The 13008-nt window shown below is 42.4% G+C and overlaps 1 protein-coding gene across 1 annotated transcript; it reads left to right on the top strand.

The window, feature by feature from the left end:
- The first annotated feature begins 1056 nt into the window (after positions 1–1056).
- On the top strand, positions 1057–12966 carry tbx21 (T-box transcription factor 21). Its single transcript, XM_061706275.1, has 6 exons — positions 1057–1559; positions 7822–7976; positions 8043–8164; positions 9240–9398; positions 9489–9550; positions 11096–12966. The coding sequence occupies exons 1-6, from the start codon at positions 1057–1059 to the stop codon at positions 11853–11855; spliced, it is 1761 nt and encodes a 586-aa protein (XP_061562259.1). The 3' UTR covers positions 11856–12966.
- Positions 12967–13008: the final 42 nt, after the last annotated feature.

Consider the following 13008-nt stretch of genomic DNA (forward strand, 5'->3'; position numbering starts at 1 on the left):
ACTTAAATAACCGCGTTAGTCTCGCTATCATAACGTAGCCATCTCCAACCGCTCTCTCTCTCTCTCTCTCTCGCTCTCTTTGCGAGGATTCTGGCGCCAGCTGACTTAAAATACGAGCGAGGAAGATGAGATGGCGGGCAGGCTTATGGAGCTGAAGGAAAAGAGTTGGCCGTGTTTTTTTTTTTTAGCCGGCGTACCCGGAGAAAACCCACGCGAGGACATCCGAACTTCGCAATTGAATACAGTTGCCGTTTGCGGTTTGCTTTTGTAGATGTGTTTTGAGATCCTATTTTTTTTTTGGGGATATGGTGAAATTGGCTTGTTTTCGGGGCGTCTCCGTCTGGGTGGATACGCCCAGTATGTAACGATGCCGTTTTTCGATAGCTCGAGAATGCGATTTCTGTCAAAAATGTCGCGCTGACGCTGAACTGCAATAATGTTGACGTCAAATGTGAGAATTGACGTTTGAAACTTTGGACACTGGTTCATATTTATAAATGTCATATTTGTATAAATGTTGATTAAATATGATAAATGAATGAATTCATATAAAATATTGATTTATTTCACTTTTTGCGCAAAGAGACCAATCATGAAGAAAATCGTTTATTTTTTAGCAAGTTCGGGTCGAAACCATCAGTTAGTTACTGCTAGTCGGCTAACCTGTTTTCCGGGTTCGGCCAAGCGATGTTCCGCACAAAGTAAAAATGTAAACAAATCATTTTTTTGGTGGTTCATAACAGCTGCGCATGTGTTCTTGCAGGAGTTGAACAGTTTGCTGAAATCTCTTCATTTGGGAATTTTCTCGTGGAATGTCGGGAATGCGGGGAACGTGACGAGCGCATGACACAGTTCCGTTTTCGGCAGTGACGCGGTTAATGCCGCGCGCGCACGCGCAGAGCGCCGCGGCCACGCCTCCGCGATAAGAGCGCGCGCACCAAACGTACACATCGCACACGTGAGTGAGTTCGCTCGCGCAGTCGGCGTGTTTGGAGGTTCCGGGCCGGCGGTGTTCGGATGCGCGCGCGAGACTTATGACTTTTGCGGGGGCTGCAAATGGGCGGCACGGGTGGCAACCTCTACCTCAGCATGTTGACCGGCGCCGCCGAGGCGAAGAGCCCCGAGGCGAACGGACACCTCCACCGCGGCGGGGCCAAGGAGCCGCACGGCCAGGACGCTCGCTTCTACTACCCGGACTCTGCGGCGGGCGGCCAGGACGCCCTGGCGCTGCAGCGGCACTACCACCCGGAGCAGGCGCTCGGCGGCTTCGGAGCGGCGCAGCCGGCCCGCTTTTACGCGCAGACGCTCGGCGGCTGCGCGTACGCGGGCGCGACGGGCTCGCCGCAGAGGAGCGCCGCCCGGCCGGGCTTCGGGGACGCGTACCCGCCCTCGCCGGACAGCTTCGGGGCGGCGGCGGCGGCGGGCTACCAGCGGGCCGCCCTGTACCCGCTGCCCGGCTTGCAGCTGTGCGGCAAGACGCAGGCGCTGCTCAACAACTACCCGCTGTGGGCCAAGTTCCACAAGTTCCACACCGAGATGATCATCACCAAGCACGGCAGGTGAGAGATGGCCACCGGCCACCGGCCACCGGCGCGCCCTCGCCAGGTTCCTTCTTTTAACCTTTTTAAAACTTTCTCAAACTTTCTTCACTGCATAATCCCAAACAATCACGTAACTTTGCTCAATTTGTTTTAGCGTCAGGATCATCGTCATCATCTTCGACATGCAAAAATAAAAGATAATGATCATGAATAACTTATTGAGACTTTTTATTTTTGTATTTTTGATTTTTTTGCAGAACTATTGGCTATTCGTCATCATAATCATAATATTCAAGATAATAATAAGCTACTCCAGTGTTAAAAATGCTCATGAATATAAATGCACACGTGTATTTCTGTGTGACAGAAATATTTGATATTCTTCATCATAATACTCAAAATGTCAAAGTGACTAAAAGAAAAAAAGTTGCTCAAATGTTTAAAATGATCATTATTATTAACACTATAATATGTAAAAGTGACGAAAATAAGTGTTTAAAATAATTCAAATGTATTCATGCGTTTGTTTTACATGTCAATTATTATCATTTATACAATGGCATTGAGGCACACATGCTTGTTTGATGGAAATGTTTGCGCATAATCATAATATTCAAGATGAAATTGGCCAAAATAAATTGCTCCAATGTTTAAAATAGTAACTATTATAATTCAGATGATGATTTTATTCTTCTTATTATTATTTTTTTTGACAGACGCTTCCGGATCAAAAGTTGTCACAGAAATGTGATATTCTTCATCAGAAAGGCTAATATTCAAAATGCAAATGTAACTAAAAATGTGTTACTCTTGTTATTCTTCCTCATAAAAGAAGAAGCTCGTCTTTTCAACTCTATTTACAATTTCAACTGAAATCCAGTTTTAATATATGAATTGTGCACATTCATGTTGTATTAGTCGTTCACTTTCAAGAATTTAGAAACTCGTAACTCGAACTGATGTTTTGAGGGAGGCAACTCTTCATTTCTTTTGGAATTCGACTTTTTTTTTCATGACAGTTGCAGGTTGAATTTTCACAGAGCAACTCATTGCTTGTTTGACTTGATTCATATTTTCAGAGCATTTCGCGATCTAATATCAACTCAATGAAATGTTGAATAAGGACCCCCCCCCCCCCCCCCAACATACAACTAAAAACTGAATAAGATGACGCACAAAAAAAAAAAGAAGCCGCAAACCTCAAAATATCTCGTGTGCAGAAGAAAAAAATGTTCTCAGCAGAAAATATGACGATGGAAAAAGATGACAATCGATGACACCTGTGACATTTTGGAGAACAAAAAGTTATTTATGATCATTATTATTTTTTTAAAGGCACAATTTCAAATTTTCGCCTTTGACGTGTTTGAGTCATATAAAGGTATCGGAGGTACTGATTCAAACGTGAAGAGGAGAGTTGAGAGAAGCTCCGGGGACTGAAAAGTTCACAGCCCTTCACAAGGTGAAGCCCCTTTGAAGCTGCTTTGAGGCTTTCCAGCTCCTTGGCGACTTGACTTTCACACCAGCACACATTTTTAATAAGTTTAAAAAAAAAATAAAAAATAAAAATTCATGCGCAAGCCCATCCCAATCGGTCTGGAGATGCAGAAGAACCAGAATGTCCTTCTCCGTGAAGCACTTTGACATGCCGTCACACCTAGGAAGGCCTTTCAAACACATGCAGGCGTCGAACTCAACTAAATGTGTGTCCACTTCCTATTTGTTGTGAAATGGATTTTTGTTTTGCCCGAAAATCTGTAGCCATATTGGTATTTTTCTTCACTTTTGCCGTATTGCCGGCATTGGGCGGAATCCTCCAGAAAGAAAAACAAAACGAGAAAACAGCACGTTTGTTGAGCCTTTAACATTGCATCGTTGCAGAGAGCAAACCATTTTCAACACTTTAGATTGGTCATTAATTTGTAAAAAAAAAGAAAAGAAAAAAAAGAAAGAAAAACAGACTTACGTGGGGACTGACTGATTTGTGAAAAATGAAGAAATTGACCAAGAGTGTTTTCATTTTGGAAATGGGAGTTGCACTGATGAATCAGGAAAAGTGCTGAGTACGATAAAAGATTGGTCGCCACATGTTCAACTTGGAACTAAACCTCGATCTGGACCGGTTTTCTATCAATCTATCTCTTCATTCATTCATTCATTCAGTCACTAATCTAAAAAAGGACAACATGGAGTTCGGCCACTCTTGTTCTTGGTCTCAAGTGTAATGCTTAAATATTTAGTTTGCATTGTTTTCCATGATTTCTGATTTCAAATTCCATTTGTTTCAAACACGAAGGGAAATGAAGAGACCACTGCAAAATTCTCTGATTTTGCTATTCATAAGTATATGCTTGACTCCAATGAAGATTTTTGTTTTCTTCTAAAAACTACGAACAACTCCCAAATCACAAATATTTTCCATGTACAACGTGTATAGTATTTATAGAAAATGAAAAATGGTCGCAATACTGAAGAAAAAGTCCAGTGTTATTTTTTTGTCTTTTCATTTTTATCCGTAGCTGTGTAATGTAATGTAATTGCGGCTACGTAATAATGTGACGTTTGCATGATTTGAATGGCAATCTTCGGGAAAGCGTAACCGAGATGTGGCCAGTGATGGAAATACGTTTGACACCCTTGTTTTAGAAGAACAAATTATGAAATATGAAAAAAAAATTAAAAAAATGATACTTTTTTTTTTTTTTTTTTTTTTTTATTGTAGGTGTCTTCCCACAGGAGTTTCACACTCAAAGTGGGGAAACTGGAGTGGGTGCCTCATTTATTTTTAGTCCTGACGATAATCAACGTGAGTCATCGTGAAAATATTTCATTTAAATATTAGGTAGTCTTTTTCTTCTTCTTCTTCTTCTCCCCCTCGCCCAAAAAAAGCAGAAGTGCGACCATTTCGAGTTCTGACAGTCACTTCCTGTTCACGCTTCGTCTTCGCAGAAACGCCGAGCGAGCGAGCGCCTCGTCGGGTAGCAAAACAAACGCTTTCTCACGTCAACAAGTCCACCACTCGTCCATACGTACATTTTTTTCCAGTATTCGGGGTTATTAATATGCCCGTGGCATGCTTTTGTCAAAATATCCCCCAAATCGACAATTATAGACACATTTTATGTTATCGATTAATTATTTTTTTGGTGTATTTTGACAGCTAAAGTAGCATAGCTACGTATGAGGACTTGCACACAAACATACCAAACCAATTATTACCGACACCCATTAAAACCTCAATGATGATGGCACCAAAGCACTACTTTTCTCTTCGATAGGGCTATGCCTCCCTTATAGAAGCTCCTCCTGTCATTTCAACATAGTTCCTTGGCACCACGATGTCACAGGATGGCGCCAAAGCACTACTTTTCTATTAGACAGGGATTTGCCCTGAGGACAAAAACTCCAAATAATGGAGGATAGGTTCCCCAAGTGCTATCGGACATCCCGACCATTTAGGATTGTAAAAGGCTCCTCGGAAAAAAAAAAAAAAAAATCTCACCTGTGCGGGGACCCTGAACCCAGGAGGTATGCCAACGCCTGGACGCCAGACTGAAGTGTCGGCGGGCGGCGGCAGCTGCAGCCTGGCACGTCGCGGTCACAGACGATCAGGCGAGCGAGCGCACGCGCTGACAAGAAGCCGACCTGAGCTCCCGTCCGCACGCATCAGCGGGTGCGCCGGTGCGGAAGCGTCCCCCCCCTCGCCCCCCGCCCGATATCCACTTCCTCTCCCGTACATTCCGCCCTCTGCCGTACTATCATTCCTAAATGTCAGCGGCCTACTGCCGGCGCGTTTCCCCGAGCTCCTCGCCGCACTTCCGAGGACACGGGAGCGTCCGCGCTGACGGACGAACCGCCGTTCGGCGTTAGCGTCAGGTGTCAGATGGGCGGAAGATTCGCAGATTTGATTCCCTTCCGAGATGTTCCGTTGGGAAGCCGGTACCTGTATGCTCTTTAAGAAACTGCTACCTTGACTTACAAGTAATTTGTTTCCCCATTGACCAAGCTTGGTACTCAAATCAAATCCATTTTTCCTATTGAAATGAATTGAAATGTCATTAATTTGGTCCAGCCTGAAGAAAACGCGGCAATTTTTTCGGTTTGTGTTTTTCTTTTCTTTTTTTTAAAAAAAAAAAAGCACTGTATTGTGTAAAAACTAGAGTGGCAACAAAGAATCGATTACGCAACAACTAATCGATTACCAAACTAACCGACAGCAATTTGGATCATTTAGAGACCTTGTTCGACTTAAACTTGTGCGAATCCTCAAAATTTCAGCCTCTCGAACAGTAAATTTCCTCAGATTGCACTCATCCTCCATAAAATCAAACTTTCATCAAAATAAGAAATTTGCAAACGTCGCCTTTTATTTTGGAAAACAATGATCAACATTTTTTACATCTTTTCTGAAATGTTACGGACCAACCCGGTGAATGAATCGTAATCAATTCATGTTTGTGCATTTTGTGTACTGTCAATTTGAAATAATGTCCTGTTTTTAAAAAAAAAGAAAAATTAAGTTTTTTTTTATCTGATTCATTAACCCCAAAAAATAATCATCAACAGATTACTCAATTATTAAAGTAATCATGAGTTAAAGCTCATGTAAATACATAATAAAACATGAGAAAATATATTGGTTTTATAAGTGTAACAACTGTAGTATTCGTGTTTTGAATGGGTGCCTTTAGGGGGCGTGTCCTAGTGAGTGACCTCAGTAGCTGGAGTCTTTTAGTCTGTGTGCGAGTGTCTGGGCGTGAGTTGTGGCTTACAGCAGCTCCTTCGCGAGTGTGCTCATTTTGCGTTTTGTATCTCTTTTTTTTTGTGTGCATTTTGTGTGTTTGAAAAAGAACCGTGCCTCGGCTCTTAACTTGTAAAGCAACAAAAATGTGAAAAACGGAAAAGTCACGGTATTGCTGGCTTGAAACACAACAGCTGACCCCTTTACTGCTCAAAACCTCGATCCAAATCAACAGATAAAATGGGATGAATCGCCAGAGCGAGCCTCAAACGCTGTTTATAAATAGCGCAGTCTCAACTCCCGCGCTGGAGCTTATTTAGCGACAAAGAAACGCTAACGCAAGGCGACTCTAAAATGGCCGCCCCTCAGGTGCCTCGGCGACCCGCGACAAACGTTTCCCCGCCTTTACGCACCTCACTAGTTCCGACGCCGCCAACGCGCCCCGGGGGAACAATTACATTCATTTGCATGAGCACGTTTCACATCCGGCTAAACAGCGCTGTCAACATGCGCCACGATCAGCACACGAAACAAACTTCCTCGCGTACGATAAGCGATTCCCACGCATAACGTTAGCCTCATAGCATCATTTAAACTTACTGTTACCCAATCAACGAAAAATGCCAACGTGCTTGCTAAACATTCTGTTTCTGTCTTGTTCTAATACGACTTAGGCAACTATTTTATGACGCTAACAATAATGTTCGGCCCGCTCTGTTATTGAAGCATTTACATTTAAGAGTCCTCCTCCTTAGTTGTATTTCCTTTTTTTTAAATTGTATGTGATAAAATACAAAAGTTAGTAAAAAAATAATAATAAAAAAAATAATGTAATTATACATGTACAGCGCAAATGTTTTTTTTTTTATTGTGAGTTGTACTGGCTTCCCTAGCATCTTTAGCCTTCAAGCTAAACTTCTGTAAATTAGCCTATTCCAGATTCAGTGTTGAAGCAAAATTTAAGTTGGTTGCCATATGATCAACTTTACTTTACGCTACATTTCTGCACAGAAGGGAAACGTTTTTTTCATTAAATATTGAGTTTGGCCCAGTTTTTTATTTCGGCCCACCGTGAATTGGAGTTTGACACCCCTGGTCTACACGGACAAGACCACGCCCAGGTGGGCTGAGCACGAATCTTATTGGCTGGCGCCAGAGGGAAAGGGCGGGGCAACCGAGAGCAGGTGAACCCTTAAAGTGACGCGAGATGAACTTGGGGAAAGACCCTTCCAATTGGCCGGTGAATTGTGATCAAGTCAATCGGAGGGAACATACAGACAATCACCTGACTGGTTGCCGGTGCGGATTGAAATGTGTTGTTTATTTTCAATAATTATGTTATTTCCCATTTTGTGTACAACGATTTCGGGTCGGCATTTTTGGGGGGTATAAGACTCAAAGAAATTCACACAAATTCCACACATATGCCAAACATTTTTTGGGGGGGCTTAAGACATTTTTAGGGGGGGCGCCTAGCAACGCCGCTGCAATTAAGCATGATTATTAAAATACTGTATGTATTTTCTGTTTCTTTTCCAGGAGGATGTTCCCATTCCTGAGTTTCAACATCAGCTCGCTGGATCCGTCGGCGCACTACAACGTGTACGTGGACGTGGTTCTGGGCGACCAGCACCACTGGCGCTACCAGGGCGGCAAGTGGGTGCAGTGCGGCAAAGCGGAGGGCAACATGCCAGGTACGGTCGCCGCTTCACGCGCGGGCATCGTGGAGACGCATTTGACGGCTGCGGCGCTTGGCGCAGGAAACAGGACGTACGTGCACCCCGACTCTCCCAACACGGGCGCCCACTGGATGAGACAGGAAGTGTCCTTCAGCAAGCTCAAGCTGACCAACAACAAGGGCGGCACCAACAACGTGGCGCAGGTACAAAACGCCGACCTGCGAGCGTTTTACATTCAGCTCGACAATTTGGTTGATTTTGGTTTTCCAATTTGTATTTCAATTTAAATTTCATCTTAAAAAAAAAAACAAAACAAAAAAAACCCAAAACACGATTAAGCTCAATGTAAAATGGGTACAGTGGGGATTTTCCATTTTTTTGTACATTTCAAAAGTGATATCTAAAAATATTATTTTAACTTAAAAATTCATTTATAAGCACAATATAAAATGAATGAATCGATGTGTTTTAATTTATGTCTTCGACTTGTTTTATTACATTTTTAATATAAAGGTACTATAAAAAGAAATGGAGGAGTGCATTTTAGCTCTACTTTTAACTTTAACATAATTTTAAAATTGTATAAGTGGTATCTAAAATGTATTAATTAATCCATTGATTTCAAGTCATAAACACAACATGAAATGAATACATTGATGAATTTAGATTTTATATATCTCTTCATTTTATAAATAGTGAGGTAACTCGATGGCCAAATTATCAATTTTAATTACATTTTTTAATTTAATCAGCAGGTTTAATAGAATCGATTGATGGCTAGATTTCAATTTTAAGTTTTCTTTTTCTCTTTACTTTAAGTGGTATCTAAAATGTGTAATTGTACTTCATTAATTGTATTTGTATTTAAAAAAAACTACATTTACATTGGAATCATTTGTGGCTGTTAATGTGAATATAATAATCAATTTCATAAGTCATATGTGAAATTGAATTTTGATGTAAGTTTTAACATCATTTTACAACGTATGACTGACTTTTAATTGGAGGTCATGTTTAAAATGCAATGTATGTGTCAAAGATGATCAAGTGATCAATTCAGCATTTTGTTGCTTGTTCAATATAAACAGTCGAAAATAACTTACTGCTGTAATGTGCGTTTGTTTATGAGCTGACACTAGAAGAAAACAAATTAGAGTGGCGCATCGACAAAATCTACGATGGAGTTAAATGCAATTTACATTTAGGTTTGCGTCGGATCAATTGAAATATTGTTCACTTTTGTGATCCAAACGAAAGGAAATGTTTTCGCGTGCGCAGATGATCGTGCTGCAGTCGCTGCACAAGTACCAGCCGCGGCTGCACGTGGTGGAGGCCAAGGAGGACGGCACCGAGGACGCCTTCCGCGCCTCCAAAGCGCAAACCTTCGTCTTCCCCGAGACGCAGTTCATCGCCGTCACCGCCTACCAGAACGCCGACGTGCGTCAAAGTTTCGCCCGGCTGGTGAAGCAACGCGATGTTCAACGCTGTTTTAATTATTATCTCTCGTTATGTTCCCACCTCTCACAGATCACACAATTAAAAATAGACCATAACCCCTTTGCCAAAGGCTTCCGTGACAGTTATGACACGTGAGTATGAGGAAATAGGTTTGTAGTGGATATAAAAAGTCTGCACACCCCTGTTCAAATGCCACATTTTTTGCGCCACAAAACAAGACAAATCATTTCAGAACGTCTTCCACCATTCATTTGAAACTATATAACTCCATTGAACATTTGACAGCAATAATTTGCAAGAGGAAAAGTAAAACGAAACAACTGGGATAATGTGGTCGCGCAAGTGTGCACACCCGCTGATAAGTGGGATGTGGCTGTGTTCACAATTAACCAATCACATTCATACTGAAGTGCCTCGGATTCACCCCAAATAAGCTTTTCCTGACATTTTTTTTAGATCACGAAAAGCCGCCATTTGAACAGGGGTGTGCAGACTTTTTTTTTTTGGAACGGGGATTACTACTGTACGTTTACTCCGAACGATGTAGATAAATGTACGTTTTGTGACCGCGGCGCCACAACGCGAGCAACTGCTGAGACAGGATAAGTGCAGAAAAAATAGACAAGATGAAATATGAGATAAGATTCTTGTTTTCATTGCGGTTTCAACAGACATGACACGCTGAAAACAAGATAACACAACAAAGAATTCAACACCGTAACAATATCCATTTTTGAAGAATAGAATCAGTATATACAGTATATTTTTTCGTCAAATGTAATGTTTTTGTCATTTTTAATAATAGTGTCATTCATTTTGAGTTGAGTGCAACGACTGAAAAATATATTAAAATGTTATTTGAGTAAGATCAAGCCAATGTAACCGTCAATGTAACATTTTTTTATACTGTGATTAATTTGAAGGTGAGTAAAAACATTGATGACAGTGGAGTCAATGATGCATATATAAGGTATTATACAGTTTAAAAATCTATTATATAGGAATTCAATTTGAGTAAAACTAAGCAAATGTAACCATCCATGTTACATTGATTGTTTTTTTTTTTTTAGTTAAAATTACGAATAGCGTTATTCATTTTGAGACGAGTGCAAAGACTGATTGCAGTAGCTGTAGTCAATTGTACATATGTAATATATACAAATCTATACGATAATATATTGTCATTTAATTTGCGTTTTATATATATATATATATATATATATATATATATATATATTAATATATATATATATATATATATATATATATTAATATATATATATATATATATATATATATATATATATTAATATATATATATATATATATATATATATATATATATATATTAATATATATATATATATATATATATATATATATATATATATATATATATATATATATATATATATTAATATATATATATATATATATATATATATATATATTAATATATATATATATATATATATATATATATATATATATATATATATATATATATATATATATATATATATATATATACACACACACAGCGTGTAGGTAAAATGTGCGCTTAAGTGTCCTTTGTGCAGATACTTAATAGATGTTTGAGGTTTTTGGGCAGGAAGTAACAAGTTCTCTAACCCCTCCCCACTTCCCCTTCCTCCTCCCCTCTGTCGCCCGCCTAGCTTGTACGCACCGCCAGACCCCGAGCGCCTCACCCCCTCCCCCACGGAGTGCCAGCCCCTCCTGCCGGGGGGCTGCTACCCCGCGGGCTACCTGTCGGAGCCGTACATCAGCCCCCTGCCCCAGAGTCGCTTCTACGGCCGAGAAGCGGCGGGGGCGGCGGCGGCCGGCCAGCAGCCCAAGGACGTCCCCGCCAGTCCGGGGCCGCACTGGTACCTGCCGTCCCAGCAGGCCGTCGCCCCCAACCGCCTGGACTTTGCGTCGTCCTTCGAGGGCGACTTCTCCGGCAACGCCCTCTACAAGCCCTTCCCCCTGCAGACCCCCCCGCACCCGGGCCTCAGCTACTATCCCGAGCACCCGTTCGCCTCCACCAGCCTGTCCACCGCGGCGGGTTGGACCGCCGCCCGGGCCCCGCCTCAGTACCTGGCCAGTAAGCCCGCCCCCAGCCTGGCCTGGTTCCGCCCGCTGTCCTCGTCGCCCTCGTCGCCCGGCAACGCCAGGCTGCACGCCGCCGCGCTGGAGCCCCTCCCGCTGGCCGACAAGAGTAAAGACGGCGCCGGGGGCGAGGAGCACTGGCTGGAGCCGACCTCGGTGAAGTCGCCCGACTCGGTGGACTCGATCCCGTTTGAGGCTGGCTCGGGCGACGTCAAGAAGAGGAGGTTGTCGCCCTACGCCTCCAGCACGGAGAACTCGCCGCCGCCCAATCGCGGTGCCCAGCTGTGCGACAAAGACGCCGACTACTTTGGCTATTACACCCACTGAGCCACACTTTTGCCCACCCGGCCCCCTGAGCCACTTGAGCATTTATTCAGTATCCTTGATATCCAGCCCGAGGTCCGTGTACTAGTACGCCTTTTGTCCTCACTCGTAAGACAATTGAGAACACTGGTAGAACAACTCTGTCTTACCAGTACCGTTCTTTCCACTACTATTTGACATTTCTGCATACCAGTCAGGCAACTGTAGGAAACTAGTAGGAAGGGGTTGAACCGACGACTCGACGAGTTGATCGGTCAATTTTACTACACCGCATCGACGTGTATTTGTTTATATGCCGAACCGTCAAAATGTCTTTACGTGAAACCGGTCCGTGGCGCAAAAAAGGTTGGGGACTGCTGTTGTACTGTGCTGAAATAATATCAACGATGTAATCCATTAATCGACCTTGACACAACTTTCATCACATTATTGTCACGGAAAAACTCACCTACAGTGAACCCCCGCGAAGTGCTGCTGTGAGTAGCGAAAATCCGCCCACCACAAAAAGTTTAGATTTGCCTTCAGATGCCGTAAGATGGCGGCAAAGCAATTTTTGCCTCTTGGACCAGGTTATGGCCTGACTAAATGAACCTCCTCCCCTCAGTTCAGCTTAGGTGCTTGGCAGCAAGATGCCACCAGATGGCGCCAAAGCAATATTTTTATATTAGACATGACTTTGGCCTAAGCACAAAAACAGCGAATAATGGAGGACAGCTTCCACCCCAAAAAAATTTGCAATGATGCAAATTTGTACATTTCAAAGAGTGGGTATCATTACTAGTATGACGCAGTCATTCTACCAGTGCCATGAATTGTCTTACTCGTTAGGACAAAACAACATTAACGCTGATGTCGTACAATAACGTCATAAGTGGCACAAATTGTGGAAAAAAAACACAGTAAGACACAGTCGTTCTACCAGGGGTGTAAATTTGTCTTACGAGTGAGGGCAAAGAGTCTGCCAGTACCGGGACCTTAAGATGGACATCGAAGATATCCAGAATAAATGCTCAAACGGGTTACCAATCGCAGGAACACATTTTCGTGCTTTGACTTTCAGAATTTGAGGACGCCAAGCGGATGTGACTGCTCCTCTGGACAAGGGCTTCCTAAACCTTTTGGGTCCAGGGGAGAATTTTTTTCAAGGACCCCCCCC

The sequence above is a fragment of the Phycodurus eques genome, chromosome 19 (assembly GCF_024500275.1).
Source record: "Phycodurus eques isolate BA_2022a chromosome 19, UOR_Pequ_1.1, whole genome shotgun sequence".
Taxonomy (NCBI): Eukaryota; Metazoa; Chordata; class Actinopteri; order Syngnathiformes; family Syngnathidae; genus Phycodurus; species Phycodurus eques.

Excerpts from the sequence above, each read along its gene's own strand:
- tbx21 (XM_061706275.1), top strand. The coding sequence starts at position 1,057 with ATGGGCGGCACGGGTGGCAACCTCTACCTCAGCATGTTGACCGGCGCC. Across the intron at positions 1,560-7,821 it reads ATCATCACCAAGCACGGCAG|GAGGATGTTCCCATTCCTGA; the intron begins GTGAGAGATGGC and ends TTTCTTTTCCAG. Across the intron at positions 9,551-11,095 it reads TTCCGTGACAGTTATGACAC|CTTGTACGCACCGCCAGACC; the intron begins GTGAGTATGAGG and ends TCGCCCGCCTAG.